At 36.5% G+C, this 25,533-nt stretch overlaps 1 protein-coding gene across 6 annotated transcripts; it reads right to left on the reverse strand.

The window, feature by feature from the left end:
* Nucleotides 1–521: 521 nt before the first annotated feature.
* On the reverse strand, nucleotides 522–25,533 carry Mtif2 (mitochondrial translational initiation factor 2). 6 transcript variants are annotated; one of them, XM_023716431.1, is made up of 15 exons: nucleotides 25,442–25,531; nucleotides 24,180–24,271; nucleotides 22,531–22,756; nucleotides 21,915–22,026; nucleotides 16,755–16,926; nucleotides 16,041–16,201; nucleotides 14,844–15,020; nucleotides 11,910–12,049; nucleotides 8,666–8,790; nucleotides 7,132–7,336; nucleotides 6,415–6,667; nucleotides 5,576–5,716; nucleotides 4,114–4,278; nucleotides 1,595–1,735; nucleotides 522–718 (listed from the first exon to the last, which is right to left on the reverse strand). In XM_023716431.1, exons 2-15 carry the CDS (start codon nucleotides 24,230–24,232, stop codon nucleotides 546–548), a joined length of 2,244 nt encoding a protein of 747 aa, XP_023572199.1. In that variant the 5' UTR covers nucleotides 24,233–24,271; nucleotides 25,442–25,531; the 3' UTR covers nucleotides 522–545. The 6 variants fall into 6 exon arrangements, with proteins under 6 accessions (XP_023572199.1, XP_023572200.1, XP_023572201.1 ...); XM_023716432.1 differs by lacking the exon at nucleotides 25,442–25,531 and adding an exon at nucleotides 25,030–25,156; XM_023716433.1 differs by lacking the exon at nucleotides 25,442–25,531 and adding an exon at nucleotides 24,995–25,156 and having other exon boundaries at nucleotides 14,844–14,975.

Genomic DNA, 25,533 nt, shown 5'->3' on the forward strand with positions numbered 1-25,533 from the left:
TGACTAGCAGGCTTCTTGCCTCACCTACTCGAATAGAGAAAGCCACCTCCATCCCAGTAAGGCTTTGCATCAAAAAAGCTCTAGCAAATCTGGTGTGGCATTGCTCATTGGTAAGCCAGCTTTCTGGGGATCTGAGGCAAAAGTATCACAAATGCCTAGCCTGGGTGAATTAAGACTGTCCAATATTTCTGAAAGTAAAAGGTATGTGAAAGCCCTTTAGTTCCACTATCATACTTGATACACAATTTCAAAGTGCCAATTCATTCAGAACAGTATCTTGAGTATCTACATGGTATCTGCAGGTTAAGGGAACAAAGCCATGGGTTAAAACTGCATGATAAATCCTTGAAATATTGTTAACCATTTTGTTTTCTGAAAAATATTGTGACCAAAAAAGACCAGGTTCAAGCAGTCCTTGATGGGGTTGGATGTGTGTGGTAGTAGGAATGAAACAGCCTCTTGCTTGCCAAGCAGGCACTGTACCAGAAGCTAGCTGTTATATAAATAATATAACACAATCACTTAGTTGACATTTTTAATTCATTTTAAAATCCTGGATTCCAAGAAGTCTTAACTAGAACTTCCTTTTCTTCATAACAGATAATTTCATCTCCCACTTTAAATTCTATATTTTCTTCATCTAAACTGAGACCACATTCCATTCCAGTTTTGATGATGGAAATATCATCTTTATGGTGTTTCAGTGAAGTTAATGAACCTTTAAAGCAAAACTGAAGGTTAGTATATTCAAGTAAACACCTACTAAAAATGTTACATATAGTTTGATGTTAAAATTTTTAGTTATGTTAAATAGCTAAAGTCAGTTTTTTTTTTGTAAAGATAAAAACTTGTAGCAAAATATCCTATTACCTCCCATTTTTAAAGATGAAGTAAGCCTAGCTTGGTGGCACATGCCTATTAGTACTTACTTAATTGGACTGGCCTACTGGAGGCTGATGTAGGAAGACAGGAAATCCAAGATCCCCTTCCCTACTCCTATAAGTTAAAGGCCGATGAAGACTTTGCAGAAAGAATGCAGGAGATGAAACTGGAAAGGTATTTTGGGACCCTTTTTATTATATATTTTGGCTTTTTGGAGATAATCTATGCAGTTCAGGCTGGCCTTGAGCTCACTTTATATCCTGTTGGTCTCAACTATCCTGCTGCCTCGGCCTCCTGAGTACTGAGATACAGGTGTGTGCCACCATGCCTGGCATGAGGGACCCATTTTTTTCAAAACTTGGCAAATCAAGACTGGGAGGTTAACAGTCCTTGGAGGAGTGATCAGAACTAGAAGCCAGGCATGATGGTATGAACCTGTAATCAAGAGTCGGGAAGACTGAGGCTGGAGGATAACAAGTGTGAGCTCTGCTTGAGCAATTTAACTTAGAAGAGACTGTCTAAAAAGGCTGAGATGTACTTCAGTATAAAGGTTCTGGGTTTAGTACCCAGTTACACATGTGAAAGCAAGAAGTCTTAACTACAAAGCAGTTAAATGTTGCCTGAACTCAGATTGAGAATGAAAGATGTGCATATTTGAGACAACTACATAATCAAATTTTGAAGACTTAATACAGATTTTGTTGTTGCTTACCCTTCCAAATAACATGTCCATTACGCATTAATTTAAACTTTTTTTGTTTTTCCAACTGTCCTTTTTGGACTCTGCAGCCAGCTACAGGAATTTTCGTTTTCCCTTCAGTTATAGAGAAAGTAGCTAATACAGAAGCTTCACCTTCGGGAAGAAAAGAACATTAATTTACCAGAAACTTAATTGAGAAATAACATTAATTCCTGAAATTCTATGGTGAACTCAAGATGGAAATGTAATTTGGTGGTGTAGCACTTGCCTCGCAAGCACAAAGACCTACGTGTCTTCCCAGTGTGGAAGGGGGTAAAGGATGAGCTCATGCATAGAAAAAAGCCAACTGTATTTTTCTCACCAATAATGAGGAATAGCAGATAAAAATTACTGGCATTCCTGTCCATGAAAACCTAGCTTTCAGTTTTTAAAAAATATTTTCTAGAGTAGGTAGTTATCAGGCACTGTCATGCTGCTGAGCTATGTCACTGGCCCCCAACTGATTTTTTAAATGACTTCAGTGTCTTTATATTTATATCCACTTAAAAGAGTACTATAAAGATTTCCTGTAGCTGATTTTTTTTTTTTTTTAAATGTACTCAGTGCAGGGTCTCACTGTGCAGCTCAGACTCTTAAGGATCCTCCTGTTAGCCTCCCTGGCGCAGGGAGGGGGCAGGGCCAGCACATGTTGGAGATTGAACCCTGGTCCCTGCACTTGCCTAATAAGCAGGCACTTAGTCCACTGAGCTATCTCATCAACCCTCTAGCTGAAATTAAAATTCAAAGAACTACAATTAGTTTTCTAAGGTGTTAGTTGACTAGGGTTAATGGCATTTGCTGTGTTTACTCACCTCTAGAAACCTTCACATAAAAAAGAAAAACAATAATCTCATTCTCCAGTTCCACAAAAAAAAAAAAAACCTCATGATCATGGAATCCTAAACTGTATCTGTATTAGGATCAAAAATGCAAAACCAAATACCATTATGAGGAAATTTCAGATAAAATTAAGGTACATTCTACAAAGTTATATAAACTTAAAAATTTCAAGTTTAAACACTGCTAAAAAGATACGACAAATATAACCCATGGTTCCAAAGTAGGAGAAAAATGATAGAAGTATATTGTGGGGACAAAAGATAAAGTTTAAATATAGATGAACCATTAATACTTATTATATAATTATTACTGTTTTATCATTCTGTGGACCATCTTGTGCCTAATGTATATATTTAAAGGTAAATAAACACAATGTCTCAATTTTAAATTCATCCTTCAATCTGGCTTAAGTGTAAGCAAAACTATTTAAAATTTAAATATAAATAAATTTTCTTAAGATATATTTCTGTGCCAGTTCTAGGATACAATTATAGAAATATGGATATAAGACAAAAGCCTAATGTTGGGGCCAGGGAGATGGCCCAGTAGAATAAACACTTCCCTGGCAAGCCCAAGGGTCTGAGTTCAATCCCTGGTTCTGCCAAAAAAAAAAAAAAAAGCCTAATGTCCCCAGGGAGCAGGAAGCAATAAACTGAGCCAGAGGAGAACTGTTGTCTCTCATTTGTTAATTCTGGCACAAGCTGGGATTCAAGGCTGCAGATAACAGCTTCTCTGGCTGGCACCCTGTTTGTTGTTTTATCCCTTGCTTGGGATGTTAATGGCTAGCATTCTGTAAACTTTGTGTTAAATAAATGCACAGGTCAATAGAATAGTTTGTGTTCAGCAAAGTAGTTATACACATTCCTTAGCCTGCCCTTATCCCTCAATAAATGTGAAAGGTATCTGTGTGTCTAGGCTCTAAGCTGTATTCATAGGTCTTGTTTCTTTTGGCACCAACTCATAACATACAACACAGAATGGCTTCTTCCATTACACAAAACCTTTTTTTTTCTTCTTTATATCATTAGATCTTTTCATTTTCTTGTATATATACATACATATATTTTTCCCCTTCCCCTCATCACAGTTGTTCCTTCCCTTTGAACAGTTTCTTTCCCTTTCATGGTTTTGGATTTTATTTACTCTTTTAGTATCTTACACTAGGGGGATAATATGTTTATACATGCAAGTCTGATTTATTTCACTTACAAATATGGTCATTATTTGCATCCATTTACCTATAAAAGCCTTGAGCTTATCTTTTTTATAGCTGAGTAATACTCCACTGTGTAAAAATACCACATCTATCCATTCCTCAGTTGATGGGCATCTGGGTTGTTTACATGATATAGTTATGACAAACTGTGCTACTATCAACATAAGTGCATGATGTATTACCACTAGTTGTTCATCACTAAGCTTGAAGGAAAGTTCTTACTGCTTGCCTTTATAGTCCCTGGCTTAAAAAGCATAAGGTGTTATAGGGGCATGTATTTACAGTACACATGAGGTTATTAACATTGTCATGGTAGTTTTTTAATTTTTTTTCCTGGGATACAAGAGAACTGCAACAGTGAATATATTTCCCCTAACTTTTAGGCGCTATTTACAGAATCAAAGATGTTTTAAAGTAACATTCAGTGAATACTTACCTATTGGCTGTTCTTCCACAATGCAGGGAATTCTGTTGCTCAGTTCTTCTTGCAAATCTTCAATAAGACGGTAAATGATTTTGTGAAGTTTAATTTTTACTCCTTTCTTTGCAGCTGACTGCTGAATGGCCTTGCTTACATTCACATTAAAACCATATATAATACCTAGCAAGCAGAAATATCAATAAAGTAGCACAAATATATTCTATTTTAACTATCTGTCTTTCAAACAAAAAAATTGTTCTATTTTCTTCTGTGCAAATTAATCAACAGTCCCTGGGGAGATGAGACATTCTTTTTTTGTTTTTCTAGTCAAACTGGTAAATTTTCAAAGTACTGAAAGCATTTTATAAATTGCATTGTTTAATAAGGAAAATTTCTTTGGATTTTAAATGTATTAATTTAAGAAACTATTTTAAGTGTCCACAAAGTATAAGACAATACACTAAATAAAGATTTGATTTTTAATAAAAGAAAATAAACAAGCAGGGCTGAAATAATTGTATTAACAATTCTATTCAACTTTATTTTATTGCCTACTATTTGGTGGCCTGTACTTCACCATCTAAATGGTGATAAAATGCTTAGAAATAGTGATATTTTGGCCAAGTTCAAAAGTTGTCAAAAGAAGACAAAAAAACTTTGATGGAACTAAGCATTTTACCAAAGAACAAACACATACACCTACCTTAAAATGAGCAGAAGAAATCTGCCTATACAGCTTATTTAAGAAAAAAACGATCACTTTAAAATCATCATCATGTGACATCCTTTAATACTGTCTACCTTACACATCATAGTGATAGGCTAGTTAGTATCTAACAAATACCCTGAATTGAAGAGCATTATTGGAAATACCTTTTCAGTAGTAAAGGTGATACCTGAATCTAATCAAGTCAGCTTATAAACTACCTCTTTTCTAAATGCTTCATGAATCACTCAACGGTATTGGTGCTTTAGTCATAAGTCCCTTTATTGTATACTATAAGAATTCATAAAGGCAGTCCCTCCTGCATTATAGGCATTTAAAGCTTAAAAGAACTTTCGATCTAAAAAATAAAGATATGTTACCAATTAACAAAAACAGCTAAAATTAAAGATAAGAAAAGTAGTAAACTCAGTACAGTGTTCAGTACACTCAACGTCTAAATTAGTGAAATACAAAAATAATCAACCTTTGCCTGGATGGTGAATTGGGAAACTGTTAATGAAGCTTGGGGGGGGGGGGGACGGACAATCAAACACTACTGGATCCGGAAACAGTGTCCCAAGCCTGCAGCGATTCCTGACAAGTGGAGATGTGGCTGCATTGCTGCACATCCTCCTCAACCTCAAGTGCCAGCAGGAAGGAGGACTGTGATGGGAATGTTAGGTCTGATAAACGAAGTAACAGAAGACAAAAGTAAAGTTCACAATGCAGTCTAGGGAACACAGTTCAATAAACAGGAAACAGAATCCTTACCATGAAATGCTTCAGCAAAGTTAACATCATTTTCGCTAATATCACCTACTCCAAAATGTACTAATTCTAATTCACATTCATGGGAAGCATCATAGGTATCCATTATGTCTAAAATGGCCTCAACAGAACCATCAACATCACCTAAATAAAGCAAAAGTTTAAAATTGATAGAGATAAATTAATGACGAATACAAAAATGACAATGATGTATTTAAAGTTAAAATAAGCAGTGTACTGTAAGAATTCATTAAGGCAGTCCCTCTTGCCTTATAGGCACTTAAAGCTTAAAAGAACTTTTGATCTAAAAAATAAAGATATAATGTTACCAATTAACAAAAACAGATTATGTCGCCTATAATCCCAGCACTTGGGAGGCTGAAGTAGAAGGATCACAAGTTTCAGCCCAGATTGAGCTCAGCAAGACTACCTAAAAACAAGAAAAACTTAGGTCACTTACCACTAAAACCACTTTTATTTAGACTTAGTATTATAAATACAAAGTATAATGAAAAAAAATGTACTTTTATGCAAAATTGGAAAAAAACATGTTTACTCTGGAAAATATCCCTCAAAAATTATGAGAATAAATACATATATTCAAGAAGGGAGCTGTGCTGGGCATGGTAGTAATGTCCATAATCCCAGCTACTCTAGAGGATAAGGCAGGAGAATTAGAAGTTCAAAGCCAACCTTGGCAATTTAGCAGGACTACTCAAAATAAAAATGTAAAAAGAGATGGGTATGTGGCTCAGTGGCAGAGCATGTGCCTAGCATGTATGAGTCCCTGCATTCTACCAGAAAAATAGGAAAAAAAAATTGTAAATATATTCAAAAGATACCTTTAATAACTACAGGAAGTATACTTGAATCTCTTTCTGTTCTCTCTTTCAGCCTCAAGGATTTCTGTTCTTTCCTTTCTAAGTACTTCATAAATGATCTCTCCTTCCAAAGCAAGGTGCCAAACTTTTCACGGATTTTCTGATACGCTTCTTGGTGTTCCTTTCGCTTTTGTTCTATTATTTTCAGATCATCTTTATTTTTCTCCTGTTCTCGTTCAAACTTCCTCCAATCAATGACCTCTCGAGCTCTTGCCTTCATAGGTGAGAAACTGTCATTATTTAATGAAATAGACAAAAATACCTACTATACTAAAGGCTTTTTGTTTTTCTCCATTATGAAATAAGTTTAATTCATGTAACAAACCACTACATTTATAAGTTTCAAGAATCTTAATTTGGGGGGCCAGGGAGATGGCTCAGTGGAATAAGCACTTCCCTGGCAAGCACAAGGGCCTGAGTTCAATCCCTGGTTCTGCAAAAAAAAAAAAGAATCTTAAACTTAATTTGGGAACTTTGTATATAATTGAAATGATTTAACTTTAAAATTTTATCTCAAATTTTAAAAACATTTTGTAGTCAAATTCTACAATGGTACAACTAACCACCTCTTGGCCTCTTATAAACTAGAATTATTTATTAACATTTATTTGATATAACACTGGAGATTATATTAGAATCATTTATATTATCTCTAATGTACAGAAATCAAGTATGTACCTCAGATTCAACTTCAAGAATTTCATCTCCTGCAGAAGGAAGGTCTCTCCAGCCTATAATTCCCACTGGCATGCTGGGAGAGGCCTCATTGACTATTTTTCCGTTTTCATCAAACATTAAGCGTACTTTTGCCCAACTCTTTCCAGCAACCAGAATTGAGCCTTTTCTCAACGTTCCTCTTTGAATTATAGCTGTTGTAACAGGACTAAAAGAATATATTATTCTTAATCTAAAGAATTAATGACCATTCAAAAATAAAACAAAAAGTACATCCACAACCTTACCAACACCAAAGAAACATCTATGCAATAAAGTGGAAGACTAAGATTCTGACATTAGAATGTTTACCACTATTCTCTGAGAAACTTAACAACTACAAGAGAAGATGTCAGCAAGTATTTCCAGCTAGCCACAAGCCTAGGAATGCCTGCACAGGATAGGAGAGTATCCTCCCCAGTTGAAGCTACCACTAGGTTTCTATTTTTTTTTCCTGGTTTTTACTATTTTGGTAATTGAAAGAAGAAATATTAATACTACATGGGGAGAACCCAACTAAAGATACCTGAAATTGTTATATACTAAATGCTTTTTTCCTTTTTTGTTCATTTTGGATGCTGATGCTAAACTTCTAAGTGTCATGACTTAAAAAAAAGTTTGCCCTTATTTATTTTTAGGATGGAGGAGGACAACATTTTTGCTTTGGTGACACTGAAAAATGTGTGATAAATAATATCTCAAACAAAATTTTTACCCTTCAAAAAAATATATTCTTAATGTTACAAATAAGATGTACAGTAACTATTCTCTCGTAAGTAGAGAAAAAATATCATTATGAGGTTTAAAAAATATATAGGCATCCACAGAGTTAATGTTCTTCTCAATTCCTCTATTTTTGATACTACAAAATATTTACAGGGCTATAAGTGAGGGTCTGAATTTGATCCCAGCCTCACAAACAAAACCAAAACACAACTGCTGAGGTAAAAGTAACCTAAATGTCCACCAACAGATGAATGGTGGGAATTAGAGTCTTTAATGAGTATACAATTTAGGTCTGTGAAAAGAAGAAATTTTTAGAGACCTTTTGTATACCAGTGTGAATATACTGCCTACCACCACTAAATTTTATACTTGAAAAGATAATGATAGGGAAATTCAAGAAAAGAAATACTGTATTAATGGGTCGTGTCATAAACATTTTAGAAACCCTAAGATGTAACAATTAGTATTTCATTCCAATTTCTGTTAGTCTATGAGGTTTTAACAATTTAGTCAAGTCAATGTGAAAAAAAAACAAAAACTACTTACACCATCTAAGTATGACAGGACATACACAGACTGTAGCTAAAGTCTAAACCTCATTTTTGTATTCTGTGTACTAGTAAAATAAAACTTTTAAAAATACTGTTCATGAACAACATGCAATAAAATACATGCCAAAAAAAATGCAATAGTAATGAAATGTTAATAACAGACAATTACCAAAAATCATGGAACAAAATTATTAAAAAGAGCAATTTCAGTGGAGTCCTACCCTCTTCCTTTGTCTGTGAAAGACTCTATTACTGTTCCTTCCACTGGACCACTGGGATCTGCTTTCAACTCTAACATTTCTGCAAGAGCAGTTGTTGCTTCTGCCAAAGCCATCAGATTCTCACCCTTTAATAGCAAAATTAATATACATTATCTATAAATGTAAATACCAAAGTCAGAAAGCCAAATAATCTCTGACAGTTACATTTTTCTCTTTAAGCATTAACAGTATGAATTACCCAATTGAAAAGAGAAGAAAAAACTTCAAAAAAAAAGAAAATTGGAGTGGTTGCACACACACTTCTAATCCCAGCACTCAAGAGACTGAGGTACACAGGGTCTCACTATGCAGCTCCTCCTCATAGTGATCCTCCTATTTTCAGCCTCCCCAGCACGGGGACTACAGGCATGTGCGATGACGCTGGGTCTTGGTGGCTGGCTCAGTGAGCCCAGGGGCTGGGCCAGCATGGCAGGTGGTGCAGAGGATCAAACCCTGACTCCTGTGTGTGCCTAAGCAGGCTCTTCGTCTGCTGAGCTATCTTGCCAGCCCTGACTGCTCTGAGTTTGAGGCCAGCTTGCACTACATAGTGAGTTTAAGACCAGCCTCAACGACATAGTGAAATCCTATCTCAAAAAAACCAACCAAAAAAGGGAGAAAGAAGGATCAGGAAAAAATCCTAATCCAGGGACAGATCTTTTAAGGAACTGTGTGTTTTTCAATATGTTAGCCACTGATATCTGTTATGTCCTTTCACAAACACATAATTTACTCATTCTTTTTCTCCTCCATGTGACTACAATTGCGTTTTCTTCTAACTTTCCTAATGTTGCAGCTTGAAATTTCAACTTTTATCAACTGAATAAGCCTTTGTATCTATTGTTATTTGATTTGATCTACTCAATCTTGTGGAGGGGACCAGGGAGATGGCTCAGTAGAACAAGTGCTTACCTGTCAAGCACAAGGGCCTGAGTTCAATCCCCAGTTCCACCAAAAAAAAGTTTTAGGGACCGGGAAGATGGCTCAGTAGAATAAGTGCTTGCCTGGCAAGCACAAGGGCCTGAGTTCAATCCCCAGTTCTGAAAAAAAAAAAAAAAATCTTGTAGGGCTGGGCCAAATAGCTCAGCAGATTAAAGCGCCTACAAGCAGGCACAGAAGCCAGGGGTTCCACCCTCAGGCCTGCCATGCCGGCCCCACCCCTGGGGCGTGCTGAGACATCAATGAAGACTGGGCATGGTAGCATGCATCTATAATCCCAGCTCTTGGGAGGCTGTGCACAGGTGGATCACTACAAATCCAATCTAGTAGTGAGACCCTGAACACCCTGTAGACCGTTCCTAAAATCAAAAAAAAGAAGAAAAGAATCTCATAAATGCCAGTGATGGCAGCACATGCCTGTAATCCCAGCACTCAGGAGGCTAAGGAAGGAGAATCACTTCTAATTAAGGATGAGCCTGGACTACAAGGAGAGACCCCGTTTCGAAAGAATAAAACAAAACTTGTAAAATAAGTATCAAGCATTACTTAGAATTATTAAATGAGAACAAAAATACTCAGGCTCTAAGCCACGCTGTGTAACCACCCACCTATGCAGCCTTGTAAACTCACGTCAGTTCTGTGAATCTCAATTACAAGCCCATGAAATGAAGAGGTTAGGTTACATTATTCTTTTACCTTTAGTGATTTATGTTTACTAAGCTTCCTAGAGCTCCACAATCACACACCTGATGAATGCTAATGGAAGTAGAACTGATGGTCAAGAGATTTTTTCACCCCTGGTGGCAGCTAAGAGATTGCATATAGTTATAAGAGACAACTATGAAAAAGAAAAAACTAGCCAAATAGCTCAGCAGGCACAGGAGCTGGGGATCTGATCCCTCAGCCTGCCATGCCAGCCCCACCCCCAAGACATGGAGATGCAACTGAGACAGGCGTGGTGGCATGCACCTGTAATCCCAGCTCTTGGGAGGCTGTAAACAGGCAGATTACTAGGAGTCTGATCTAGTAGTGAGACCCTGAACACCCTGTAGACCCTTCCCTAAAATACAAAAGAAAAAAAGAAAAAAACTAAATACTTTTCTCTCTCACCTACTTATTCCTAATATTTAAATTTTATAAAGTGCTACTCAAAAAATCAGAAATGGGAGGGCCAGCCAGGTAACTCAGGACTAAAATCCCTTAGGCAAGCACAGGGACCAGGATTTGATCCAGGGCATGCCACAGTGGCCCCACCCCAAGGACAAGCTGAGACAGCAAATGAGACTGGGCATGGTGGCAGGCGCCTATAATCCCAGCGCTAGGGAGGCTGAAAACAGGAGGATCACTAGAAGTCTGATCTGCATAGTAAGACCCTGTAGATCCTCTACTAAACACATAAAATTAAATAAATAAATAAAATTTTAGAAAAGCAGAAATGGCGCTGACACAGTGGTACATACATGTAATCCAGCTATCAGGAAGACTGAGGTGGGGGGATTAAAAATTCAAGCTCAGCCTTGGAAATATAGCAAAATACTGTCTCAAAAAAAAGCAAGAAACAAACAAATGGAAAGCACAGCTGAAGTTTTCTCTTTGCATGAAGTAGTTTTTTTGTATCTTCAAAAGAAGACCTCATCTTACTTCCTGTCAGCCTCTCCCAGTTCTCTCTACCTTTTGAGGATTATCTCTGGCATGCCTTCGCAGCTTTACATCTATCAACTCATCCAATGGTATCCTAGAAAATGTGTTTTAATTGTATTACAGTAAATTTGCCATCTGGCTTTCACAGAGGAATTACAATTCAGATAGACTGCAGAAATAAATCCCATTTAATGAATTTCAGAGGAAAAGAAAAGTTTTACTATGAATAGAAGTATAATTTCTAAGCATGCTAGAGGTAACAAATTTAGAAAAATTAAAGGCATGGAAATAAAAGTACTTTTTATGTCCAAGTGAGTTTCATTTCGGTTTCAAACAGCCTAAGTTATTCCCATTCCCACATTGTTTACCATTTATTCCCTTGGTTCTGCATACCTCATAATTTAAAAAACCTTAGGATTAGAATCAACTTCCCACAGATGAGATGTATCACTCTGAACTGTTAGTTGACCTCCCTGAGCCTAATTCCTAACCAGCCACATCAGAATAATAATACCACACTTCGTTCGGTACTCAAAGGATTTTTTTCCCCAACAACATCAATTATGTATTTCAAAATGTATGCATATAGAAAAGCATTCACATTTGTCCCTGAGATGCCCCTATTTACCGTAAGTGCAGAAACATGCACTGCTTGAACATCACCTCCATAATCTTCACAAACCACATCATAAGCCAGCAGCTCTTTTTTGACTCTTTCAGGATCAGCCTTAGCTTTGTCACACTTGTTTATTGCAAGAACAATAGGTACTGAAAAGGATAAAATTAAGAGCACAAATGAGAACACCTTCGATTCTAGGTATAAAGACATATACCAACCTGCTCTGGCTTTTATTCAGTGAATGTATTTATTTAACGGAAGGCCAAAAAAAAAAAAAAAACTATTTAGATTCATACCACCTTACTCTGCTCTTAGGAACTCAGACACAAACTGTTAGCATTGTAATTATAAGGAGATTCTGATGAATAAGTGATACCTGACATGATCATAAAAACAGTATTCTGGGTAGAGAGGCCTATCATTAAACTTGAAAGTGAGACTGATAATATACTGGTGATTATCTCCAGGAAAAAGAAATTAAAAGTCTATTTCAATACTCCCAGATCATTTGCTGGCAGCAGGACTGGAGTGGAATGGGCTGTTCTACTACTACATTTCCCTTTTAAGACTAATAGCACCTCTATTCACATGCCTAGCTCACTGATCAACACAGTAGAAAAACAAATATATACTTATTAAATGAACCAAAAACTCTTATATCCGTTTGTTATCACTAAACATATTCTCTCATCAGAGATATCACAAAATTCTATACGATAATTCTGAGTTTCAATTTCTACAATTTTCTCAGGATCAAAGAAATTGTACAAGACACAAAGAAATTTTCAAGTTACAAACCACTACTGTCAAAAACTGCATTTCACCGTGACTCATCCTCATGTCAGACACTGACAAAAGGATGTACAAAGGGTGGTACAGGGCTACAGGATAAATCCTGAGAACACTTGGCTGACCTTATCATATAAAAGTTACATTTCTTGTTATATAGGTCTTGATATATCTTGGTCTTAACCATCCAGCAGAAAAGTATAAAAATGAGGTATATAAAGTAAATCCATATTAATATGATGACCTGTAAAAGGCTCAAGTCAATAACTTCTGAAGATAACCCACTAATATTATAGACTGCTAGACAGTGTTAGATTGCTTAGTTGAATTCAAACACTTATAGTATTTAGATGCCAATAGAATACTCACCTCTGACAGGACCAAAAAAAAAAAAAGGATACAAAGGAAAGATCATTTTGTACTTATATATACAAAATAGGACAAATTTACAGCTACTTTTGCTTAATTCAATGAGAAGAAAGAGGTGTACAAACAGTGTTTGGACAGAATATCCTGTCTGCTTCTTGTACTATGGATAACCACTAAGAAGATAACAATGTACAGTGTATTGACTATCAAACTGTCCTATTAATCAGCTGTGAAACTGTCTCATTCATATTTATTTCTCAATAAAAAAATAATTTTAAAAAACTGCATTTCATGTTGATGATCTTGAACCTAACAAAGAACAGATATAGAACACACAATATAATGCATTTATCCTATCTTAACTAGTTGCTTGGTATGGAATCCATAGAAAACTGATCCCTCCCTTCTTTTTGCCTTGTACTAGAATCATCAAGAGTACAGTACCACACATAAAAGCAGGTTTGAAAATTTAAAAAGATGAGATCATACTCTTTAAGTGAAATGAATCCAACACACATGTGTAAATATCACATTGTTTCTTTAGTATAAGAAACCAAAAGAGTAAATAAAGACCAAAGTGTGTAACAGGCAAAGTGAAATAGGAAGAAATGGTTCAAAAAAAGGGAAAGGAGGGAGAGGTGTGGGGGAAAGGAAGAAAAGAAACATAGAAGGGTCAAATAGAAACAAAGCTTTGTAAAGGAGAAAGGGAAGAGTGCTTGAAGGGATGGGAGGGGATTGGGAAGAAAAGAGGAAACAGGATATATCATGTATAGGTACAAATTCCCTATGATGAATTCTATCATCATATATATTAAATCACACCAATAAACTTCGTAAAAATAAATAAATAATAAAAAAGAAAAGAACACTGGAAGCTAGAAGATCCAGACTCAAATTCAAACAAGTTACAAATTAGCTACGTAACATTATATAATCAGGGGGCTAAAGGTTGGGTCTGTTTTCATGATGGAACACAAAAGAAATGGATAAGTAATGGTCAACCTGTTTTTGGGGTTTTTTTTTTCTTGCCAGTCTTAGAATGGGGTGGGGGCCAGGGAGGGATATGATACCCCATCAGGTACATTTCTTTGCTTGGAGCAGATGTAACATATCAAAATAAGAATATATGGAGTGTGTGTATGTGTGTGTGGTATTTATTATCATTTTTAAATAATAAAGAAGATGCTTAAGTGATTTTCCAAGTTTCAACTTTTGACCAAGTAACTATTTAAAACAGATGAAAAAAAGGTTTTCTTTAAGTTAGGCATGGAGGCAGGACAATTGCTATGAGTTCAGGGCCAGCCAGGACTACACAGTGAGCTCAAGGCCAGCTTGAACTGTATAGCCAAGATCCTGCTTCAGAAAAAGCTTCAGTTTAGAGAAAGATTTCAGATAAACAACAAGGAATAATAGTAAAGTAATAACAGTATCACAGTATGCAATTCTAAATGAATTTAGGAAATGGGAAAGTAGCTCATTATTTTTCATCTGTCTAAATTTTTCATGATACAAGATTTTTTTTTTTAATGTCACAGTAAAGAAAGATTGTACTTGTCAGTACAAGTCCCAAGGTGAATCGTGCTATACTCCTTTCAGTTACATGTCTGCAGGAAAACAATTTAACTATCCTTGAAGAGTATCCATAAAACTGGTTTAACAGTCTTGGGACTGCTGTGAAAACTGAATGAGCGGCTCTAAAACTACAACTTCATGTAGTAAGTCTTTTAAAGAACAAAATTTAAGAGTAACCTCTTCCCTGATACATACAAGTCAGCCACACACTACCTTGAGCATCTCGGGCATGCTGAATAGACTCTATAGTTTGTTTCATCACTCCATCATCTGCAGCTACAACCAACACGACAATGTCAGTGACACGAGCACCTCTGGCTCTCATTGAGGAGAAGGCAGCATGTCCTGGAGTGTCAAGAAAAGTTATCTTTTCCCCAGAAGGTAGAGAGACTGTGGAAACAAATCCAAGAACACCAAAGGTATAGTTCTTTAACATGAAGCAATATATATGACATCATTAAATCCACTCGTTCTTTAACTATTACTAATAGCTTCATCAGAATAGCACAAATTGAAATTTATAATGAAAACTTATATCAGTGAGAACTTCAGGATTTTCTTTTTATGCAATAATTTCAAACTAAAACATCATATTACTAGAATACAGCTACTTTCATAAATGTACCAACTGATATTTAATCTGGAGAGATAACAGATCGAAACAAGAGCTACATAGATAGCTATCCCTACAATCAGCAAACCACAGCTGCAACTGCCCTGAGCACAGAAAAGCAATTTAGTATACAGTTAGTAGCTCAACATATCAGTTCAGCAACTGCAGATTTAAATCCTAGCTACTTACTATATACTTGAGGCAAGTTACTTAACCTGAATTAGCCTTCTTATCTATAAGTAGGAATATTAATACCTACCTCATGATGTTATTGTAAAGATAAAATGAAGACGATGCTTAGCACAGTGCTGAGCACATATTAAGTGGTTGGTAAATGATAGTTATTATTTATTAATAGTAACAATATCACAGCCTGGCATTGGATGTTGTATGACCTTAATTAGATGAAAAATTTAGGCTCCTTAAACCAAACTAAAAATAATAATAAAAGCAGTGACACGATGTTTTTTTTTTTTTCAGACAGGGTGTCACTATGCAGTTCAGGCTGGCCTTGAACTCGCTATGTAGCAGAGACTGGCCTTGAACTTTTGGCAATTCTCCTGCCTCAGTCTCCCAAGTGCTGGAATTATGGGTGTGTACCACGATGCCTGGCTGATTTTCTTATTGAAACTACAGAATGACTTTTAACCAACTGCTCTGTATTTTATCAATTCAATGTCTTTAAGCTTTAGCCTTCCCTTTTAAATTGAATTTATATATTTCATATCATGTCATTTACTTAAAAAAAAAATAAGTGAAGGGTCCCAAGCACATTGTAAGGTAATGTATGTTCATACCAAGAAAGGCACCAATGTGCTGAGTGATGCCTCCAGCTTCCATTGCCGCCACTTGAGTTTTTCGCAGTTTGTCAAGTAATGTCGTTTTCCCATGATCAACATGGCCCATTATAGTAACAACTGGGGGCCTTGGGATTAATAAAGCTGGATCTGACTGTTGCCTACAATTAACAGCAAAGGAGTTTCATTTCTTAAATATCAGAAACACTTTATAACTGTTGAATTGGTTTGCAGTTATTCCTGTGACTACCATTAACAATAAAACCTGATATTCAAGTCTGATTACATATCACTACTTTCCCTTTCTCTACTTCTAGTAAAAGAGATGATTTAATGACTCCCTGTCTAAGGTTTGTATCTTCATAGCAATGGGAAAAACTGAACCAAATTTAAAATATACACTCAGCATTTATGAAAAATAGCCCTAGACTTTTATAATAACCTAAACATATTTTCCGCATATTCACTTTGAAGAAAAGTTTAGTCTATACTCACAAATCATTTTAATTAAAAAATAAATTTTAAGGTAGGTTCTCACACTAAGAAGTATGCTTTAGTGCTGAAAAGATAGTTCAGTGGCACAAGTGCCTACCTGGAAAGCACAGGGTCTAGAGTTTGATCCCAGACACACACACACACACACACACACACACACACACAAAAGTGTGATTTAATTCTGTGGTCTCCTCTCTGTAGTATGCAGTTATGCTTTACCTTCTTACAGCGTCTTTGTTTTCTCTGACTTTGTCTTGTTTTAATTTGCTCCACTTCAGCTTCATTCCTGCTTTTTTTATCACTTCTTTGATCCAGACTTCATCCAAATGTGAGTCTGCTTCTAGAGAATCTATGTCAATAGCAGTGTTCAATAAACCTTCATACACGCAATCTGGTTGGAATGAAACAAAACATTTTAGGGTCATGAATTAATCGCTAAAAAACTGACCTGTATTAACAAAAGTATATAAACAGTACCCCCAATGGGCTATATTTTAAATAAACTATTTCTAAATGTTAACAAATCAAAGGAACTGAGAAATTTTAATTTTTTAAAATGATACATTACTGACATTTCTGCATATGTAAAAAATATTTGAACATTTATATACCTTTTGAATCAACTGAACCATTAACGACACACGAAGCTGTATATGCATGTGTTCTGGACTCTACAGGTGATCACTCATGTATCATACAGACAGATCAGAGTATCCATTTAACAAAGTCAAGTCCTACTATTTGGAATAGCTCCGTTGTACAGCATTGCAACAAATAATGACTAATAATAATCTGAACCACTACTCCAGGGAAATATAGGGTTAAGTTTCTTCTAGACACTAGTCATATTTTGTCAACTGATCAGCATATACTCCTGTTTTATGTGTTTCTATCTAAAGACATTTTAAAAATATATATTGTTGAAGTTAGGTATGGTGGTACGCACCTGTAATTCCAGCACGCTGAGAGGCTGAGGTAAAGACCAAGTTTGAGCCCAGCTTCGGCCACTCAACTCAGGGGGGTCATACCTGAGACCGTGTCTCAAACCCAAAAATTAAAAGATCTAGGAATGTAGCTCAATGTCAAGGCCCTGCCTCAATCCCCAGTGCTGCAAACAAACAAACAAAAAAGAAAACCAAAACACAACAACAACAAAAATCTGATTTACCAATATGGAACTCAAAGCCAACAGCACTATAACTACACCTGGAAAAGCTCACCTTGTAGGTCTTACCTACTTTCTTATAAAACAGACCACAACTCTCTTCTGCTTAAGAACATGAGACAGCACTTCAACACTATTACTTAGGGCCTATTTAAGTAGCAAAATCACAAACAAAAGCATGAAAATTCAAAAACCATGGTGTTCAACAGACCATTAAAGGTTTGCTTGAGCCATGCATGGTGGCACATGGCCTATAATCCCAGCACTCAGAAGGCTGAAGCAGAAATATCACAGCAAGTTTTGAGGCTAGCCTGGGGCTACACAGAAAGTTTAAGACCAGCCTGCACTGCACAGTGAGACCCTGTCTCAAAAAGCCCAAAGCAAAACAAACAAACCACCACCAAAAAACAATGAGAAAAAAAAAATGTTGCCTGTTTTCAGCATGAGAGGTTAATCAAGAAGGCAGAATATTACCTTGTTCCACCTTAGCTAGGAAAACATGCATGGAGCAACTACAATTTTTCACCACTCTGAACGCATCTAAGAATAACTATGAAGTTATCCAAGCAATGATTTTTAAACTACATACACATTTTACTGGGCAGACAAATCTGTAAATATAGAATCCATGAAAAATAAAGTTTGTTGTTGTTTTGGGATTTTTTTGTTTGTTTGTTTTGGTATTATTAGGGATTAAATCCAGGGCCTTGGGCTGGGGAGATGGCTCAGTAGAATAAGCACTTACCTGGCAAGTGCAAGGTCTGAGTTCAATTCCTGGTTCCACAAAAAAAAAAAAATTAAAAATAAAAATAAAAATAAATCCAGGGCCTTTACACTGAGCTACACTCCCAAGCCTTATTTTATTTTTTTGTATTTTAGGGAAGGGCCTACAGGGTGTTCAGGATATCACTACTACATCGGACTCTTAGTGATCTGCCTGTTTACAGCCTCCCAAGAGCTGGGATTACAAGCGTGCACTGCCATGCCATCTCAATTGACCAGTCTCAAATGCCGGCTTAGCACGCCCCAGGGGTGGGGCCTAGGGATGGAACCCCTGGCCCCTGCGCCTGCTTGCAGGTGCTTTAATCTACTGAACTATTTGGCTGGCCCTTACTCAAACTTTATTTTAAATTTTGATTTTGAGACTTTGTCTTGCTAAGTTGCCTAGGCTGGGTTCTAACTTGTGACTTTCCTGCCTCAGCCTCCCTAAGTGTTAGGGTAAGATGTGTGCCACCATGTCTGGCTGAGAACTGCCTGTATGTATGTACACACGCGTGCACACGCACATATACACACACACACTGTATCTTTGAATGCACATACCCATACTTTAGAAACTTAGGAAATTACTTATTCTTTTTCATTTTATTTTATATGCTTTCTTCTAATCTGTCATATTTCCCCATGGATAATTAATAAATATATCTGTAATGATAATGATATAAGTAATTTTATATTTCCAGACTACAGTCACCCTATAAACATAAATTTAGAGAATATAAGAATGAAAGGCATCCAGCGAACCTTACACTTTGAACATCTAATTCATTTTTGAGCTTTTAATAACAGGACTCTCCATAAACTTTTTTTCTGATCTATAGTATTTCTCAATTTTTATGGTGGAAATATTCCAACTATGTTTGATTTCAAGGTACCAAAATGAAGTCAATGACTTCAGAGATGAAAGAGATGCACTGTAGTACACTATTATATAGTATTTCTATCATTCAGTAAAGGCAGGAATAAACTAAAGGTAATTAAAATAGGAAATAGTAAAAGACTAGAAAATAAAGAATTTAATTGGCTTTTACTACCTTTTGGATTTAAGTTTTTAAATGGCTGTATTAACAATCTGCTAACACAATTCATAAGAGTTTAGCTTATGTCAGCTATTGAGATTGTAAAGTGATACAAACCAACCCCAGAAAGCCACATGTTCTGTGCAACAGTAGCGCAAGAAACTACTTCCTATTTATTTCCCAAATCTGTTCCCTGGAAAACACATTTTAAGAATGCCACAGGTCAAATTTTTGACATCATTACACCTAGAAAACTACAAAATTTTTTTAAAAATTATAAACACATACATACAAAAATTATGAACACAATGCTGTTTTTAATTATGCTAAAAATCCCAAATAACTGTTACTACAATTTTCAAAAATGTTATCTGAATTATTGAAGTAGCTGATATAGAGGGGTACTCTTTTCCCTTTTAGATTAAATGTATATGATATTAATGCATTACAGTATCTTTATATGAAACTAAATATTTACATGTAGAAAAGTGCCCAAGGGTCTAAGGGTGTGTGGTTCAGTGATAGAGTGCTTGCTAGCACGTGGGAGGCCCCTGGTTTGATCCAAAGCACCACAAAAAAAAAAATAAACAATCTTCCATTCCCACAGAAATCAGCTTCTTGGTGGGTACAGCACACTTTCATCCAAAATATTACATCATTTTAACTGACCCAGGGGAAGAGAAAAACTGTATATTCATAAATTACAAGTAATTATCTTATAAAAACTAACTTTAATTCAAAAGTTTTTGAATTTTTCTCTTTTCAGTACCTGGAATTAACTCACAACGTCACGCTTTCCAGGCAGGCACTGCACCACTGATCTGTATCCCTGGCCCTTGAATCTCAAATAAACTTTAGAAGAATATTATTTAAATCATAATGAACAGATTTAGGGCACTATTCTATTGAACTATGTTTGTATTTTCATTACTCTATTTGGTGCCATCAAAAATTACTATTATTTTGAGACAGGATCTCACTGTGTCGTTCAGGCTGGCCTCTACATGCAGTGATCCCATTGCCTCAGCCTCCTGAGGGCTGTGATTAGAAGTGTATGCCACCATGCCCGGCTCCAGGAAGTACTCCCGAGTTCCTGTGTGGTGTGTGTGCGTGTGCATGCCTGTGTGCAGTGTGATTTATTTTAAAAAGAAAATTACTAGGGGATGGGGAGATAGCTCAGTTGAATAAGTGCTTGCCTAGCAAGCTTAAGAGCTTGAGTTCAATCCTTGGCTCCTCAAAAAAAATAAAATAAAATAAAATAAAAAGAAAATTACTAAGGTGTTTACGTATAAAATGATTAACAACTGTAACTGACTTGCATACATCTAAATGTATTATTGTTTTTTGTCATCAGTGTTTAAAAATATCCACTAATAAAGCTTATAAAATCATGTCTCTTATCCATGTTATTTATAAAATTGTATCAATGTTGTTTTTCAAAACTTCTGAATGATGTAGACTTATCCGTCATGTCTTCCAGCTATAAAATGATTATATAATCCAAATGCAAAGTCATGAAAATGCAAGATAGTGTGCTAATTTTCTGTTCTATGTAAGAATACGTATGTATAAAAAGTGGTAACATTTTCAGGCAAGAAAAACATTAAATTTGGGCTCTGCTATAATTTACAAAATAATTCTTTTTTCTTTTTTTTTGGTGGAACTGGGGACTGAACTCAGGCCCTTGCACTTGCCAAGCAAGCACTTATTCTACTGAGCTATCTCCCGGCCCTACAAAATAATTCTTGAGAAATAATTTGGCCAATGAAGAAAAAAGCCTGCTCTCCAGGTCCAAATACTCACACATACTATACATCTGCTGTGAAATTACAGGCAATTATTCAACTTTCCTGTCCTGTAAGCAGGGATATCTATTTCAGGGCATTTTGAGAATTATGAAAGTATATACAAGTGTTAGTACATTAATAGCTCTACAGGGACCTGGGGAGATAGCTCAGTAGAATAAGCGCTTGCCTGGCAAGCATAGGGTCCTGAGTTCAATCCCCGGTACCGCAAAATAAATAAATAAATAAATAATAAATAAATAGCTCTACAAATACGAATTACTGGCCAGTGATACAGCTCAGCAGCGCAGTGCCTGCTTGGCAAGCACAAGGTCCTGCATTCAATTTCTGGTACTCCTTCCCCACACAAAAAATGTGTTATTCTTTTTTTCAAGAGTCTATTCACTTTATTTTGCAATAGAAATACACTACTTTTCATACACTGAATTTTAATGTCAGTTTGTAATAAAAACAGAAATACTATTCCAACAATCCTAGGTGGACAGTAAACATAATGCCACAAACGAGACTTTAAAAAATGTTATTCTCCTCATAAAAAATAATATAATTAAATATCGGGATTTTTTTGAGTCTTTGTTTTTGGAGTTTTTTTGGTAACTTCTCTGCTCACCTATGTCTTTTTCCATTGCTCTGGCCAACTCCTCAACGGTCATTCCAATCCATACTTCTACCTCTTTTTTAGATTTTGTTGATGATAACTGAGATTTCCATGGTCTTTTCTCCTATTAAAAAGATAGATATGCTGGGGATATAGCTCAGGGGCATATGCGGCTGCCTGGCAAGTACAACATCCTGAGTTCAATCCCCAGTACCACAAAAAAAAAAAAAAAAAAAGTCTTCTCAGTAAGACAAACATATAAACAAGAAGTAAGAGAAAATTTTAGGGACAACTTAAAAGTTTTTCTGAAACATCTGTTACAATCATAGACGTCACTTCTACCAACAAATACTCTCCTAAGTAGTTAAACTTTAAGCCAAGATTAAAATTTCTGCATCCTTAATTCACTGTGTTAAAGTTATCTCCAACTAATTAAATTTACCAAAACTATTATTAAAAACAGTTAAAGTTAACCAGAATTTCCCCTCCTCACAAAGATCTATCGCTTCAAGTATAACATTAAGTAATAAAGATTCATAAATGACAAAATACCCAAAATGGATTTCTATTTATGGTTCTAAACACTTTCATATCAGACCAAGTAACATAGTAAGTGACAGAAATTTACCTTCTTTGTTACTAGAAGTCTATATTGAGATAAAGCAGCACCAAGGAGCACATCTGTCTGCCAGGGCCAGGCATAGGGCTGAGCTGCCCATACTGGGGACGCAGCTGAAAACCTGTGCTTCCGCTGTGCTAATACTCTTCTCTGATCCAAGCTATGTAGTTGCCTGTAAATCATGTGAAATCGTAGCAAGTTCTCCAACTTCAGCAGCTTCTGGTTCATGTTTCTCCTAGTGGAAAAAAAGATTTTAATAATAGTTTGGACCATATTTCAGTCAAATATTACCAAAATATTAACTGAATATTTTAATATTAAATATATTTAACATTTTAAGAGTCTCTATATCTTATATATTTAATATTAAAATATTTTAATATTACCAAATATTAACTGAATATTTACTATAGTAAATGCAAAGTAGTGTGCCAGGCACCAGAGCAGAACAATGAGTATTACCGGGTTCATGCCCTCAAGAGCCCACAACCTGCTCAGAGCAATGGGATTCCATACCATTTACTCTCTAGATAATAAGTATTACTATTATTTACGTTATGATTGAGATACGACTGAAATACAATGAAAAAATTTATACATGGCTTTTTCTTCCTAAGTCAGAATTAGTGTATTTTTTACAAATACAAAGTTGCATTACAAATACAAATTTGAACTTAGCACCTCTCTGCTAAACACCCTCCAAGGTGTCTCCATCACCCCAGTTTAACATATTTAATAACATGCTATAGCAGGACTCATTACTGTCTGCCCTCTGCTAACAACTCACTTCATCTCTTCTGCCTTTACAGTCTCTCCACAGCCACCTCCCAAGCGTTTGTTATTTTGACCCATCTACAACCTCCAATCATCTGTCATCTCACTTCATATAGCCTTCCTCTGTCTGGAACTGCCTTTCACCTCTTTACACTTTTCCTGTATCTACCTCATTCCCTGCAACAAAAAAAAAAAGGTGCCTTATAGTGAGTGGGTACAGGTAATCGGTTTGCCTTTTGAATAATGTTCTGGGAATGAAAGAAGAGTTTATTGAAAAAAACTACAACAGAATTCACTAGTAGTACAGTTCTTTCCCTCCTTCAGTACTCAAGTACTTCCTACAATCTGCTTATATTTTATATTTATACAAGTGTATTTACAGGGCTGAGGATATACCTCAGCAGCTTAAGCACCTGCCGAGCAAGGTCCTGAGTTTGATCCTTGGTACAAAAAAAAAATGTATAGACATATATGACAAATATTACTTATATATTTACATTTTCTGCCATATGTTCTTTAAAATTATTCAGAAATAATCATAATCACATGCTATGACCACAGAAATTAAGATTCTGGTCAAGTGAGCTTTGCTATGTAACTGGACATTAAGTTAAAAATTAGTATCTGGTAATATGAACAACTAGTTGGAAAACAACACTACGCACTGTAACAAATACTGTGAAATTCATATTATTTTGTTAAGTGAAATTCTACATCACTTGTAATTTTTGTGTTTTAATATTATTTTGTACTCTCTTCAAAAAATAAATAGGTGTCATATCTCAACCAATCTTAAAATGTATTTTATGGTCCTCACAGTTAATATAGTGAATAGTTTATTTGAAAAGAAATGTTAACTAGAAAGGTCATCATGAAGAAAGTACCTGGCTTGGCAACAAAAGAACCTTGGGTGAACGCCTGCTGCGAGATACACCATCAAGTCACTTTTTTTCTAAGGGCCTCATTTTCCTGATGGCTGTAAAAAGAAATTAAGTGTTTAATGCCTGTCCTTCCTACTATAAGACTATACAAAGGAAATGATGCATGTACTTAGTTATGTTTCTTATTGATAGTTTATATGCTTTTAAGATTCATTGTTTATAAGTTAGAAATACTGACGTCACTATCTTGTTTATACACAAGTCTGAGGTTCTGTATGAGTATTCAACATAGCACTTTACCTAAAAAGCCTTATTCAAGTAAAGACCAAAGAATCTGCCATACTATAAAACCCCTAAAAATCCTACATTAAACACTTTAAGAGGGACCACCCGCTCGGGGCCCCCCTTCTGTCCCTCTTTCCTTGGACAAGAGTTTTCTTTCTCCAATAAATACATTCTGCTCAGAAAAATTAAAAAAAAAAAAAAAAAAAAACTTCAAGAACTGCACATGTCAAAAGCCTTATTTAGGTATGTGCCCTTATCTAGAAGGTTTAAAAAAAAAAAAAAAAAACAACGCTCAAGGAGCATAGGACTCCTTTGGAAATGTTAAAACGCGCCTCCAGCCGGATTTTTCAAAGGCCTGATGGGGTGGGGGTGGGGCGGGGGTCTCAGGAGAGTGATCAAAAAACAAATCCGTACGTGAGGCAAAACTGTGAAAGACACCCTGGGAGCAACAGCGTCCAGCCAACACTGGAACGAATCTTTATTGTTACATACTCCAAGCCCCTTATTTTACCAAAAAAAAAAAGTAACTTAATCCAAAAGGTTGAGAAGGGAACCGCCAGTGTCATACCGCTAATTAAGGGCACTCGGGACTAGAACACAGGCACTCCAGCTCCCTGGTCGGCGTTGTTCCGCCGCAAGGCAGTTCCTGTCTAGGAATCTGGAAGAATGAGAGGCATTTTAAAAGGGACGTTGGAAACACGTGGCTGCGTTGGTGCAAGCGCAGAGGTGAAGCCTTGGGGCCGCCAAGGAGAAAGAAGTCGGCGTGGGCGACGACGCGCGCAGGGCCTGGCCTCGAACCCGCGCGCGGAGCCTCGGCTGGGCGGGGCGGCAGCCCTAGGGGCGCCAAGCCGCGCAGGGGCCAGCACTAGGACCGGACTGGGGTCAGGCCTCCCGCGCGCGGAAGCGAACTGGCGTGACTGGCGCCGGGACCCTTCAGATAGTGCGCGGCGCGGGCGGCCCCCAGAGAGCAGCCCACTCACGCGGCTCCTACGCGCGGCCCCCGGCGCCTCGCTCCCGATCGCCGCGGAGAGCAGTTTCTGCACCCGGAACTATCCGTCCGTCGGTCCGTCCC

This window comes from Octodon degus, unplaced genomic scaffold (genome assembly GCF_000260255.1).
Source record: "Octodon degus isolate 3935 unplaced genomic scaffold, OctDeg1.0 scaffold00048, whole genome shotgun sequence".
Classification (NCBI taxonomy): Eukaryota; Metazoa; Chordata; class Mammalia; order Rodentia; family Octodontidae; genus Octodon; species Octodon degus.

What these genes read in the sequence shown, in the direction of transcription:
- Mtif2 (XM_023716431.1), bottom strand. Translation starts at nt 24,232, where the DNA reads ATGGTGTATCTCGCAGCAGGCGTTCACCCAAGGTTCTTTTGTTGCCAA. An exon ending in TTCACAGACAAAGGAAGAGG is followed by an intron (nt 7,337 to 8,665) that starts GTAGGACTCCAC and finishes ATATTCTTTTAG; the next exon opens with TCCTGTTACAACAGCTATAA. An exon ending in TTCTTGAAGTTGAATCTGAG is followed by an intron (nt 6,668 to 7,131) that starts GTACATACTTGA and finishes TCACCTATGAAG; the next exon opens with GCAAGAGCTCGAGAGGTCAT.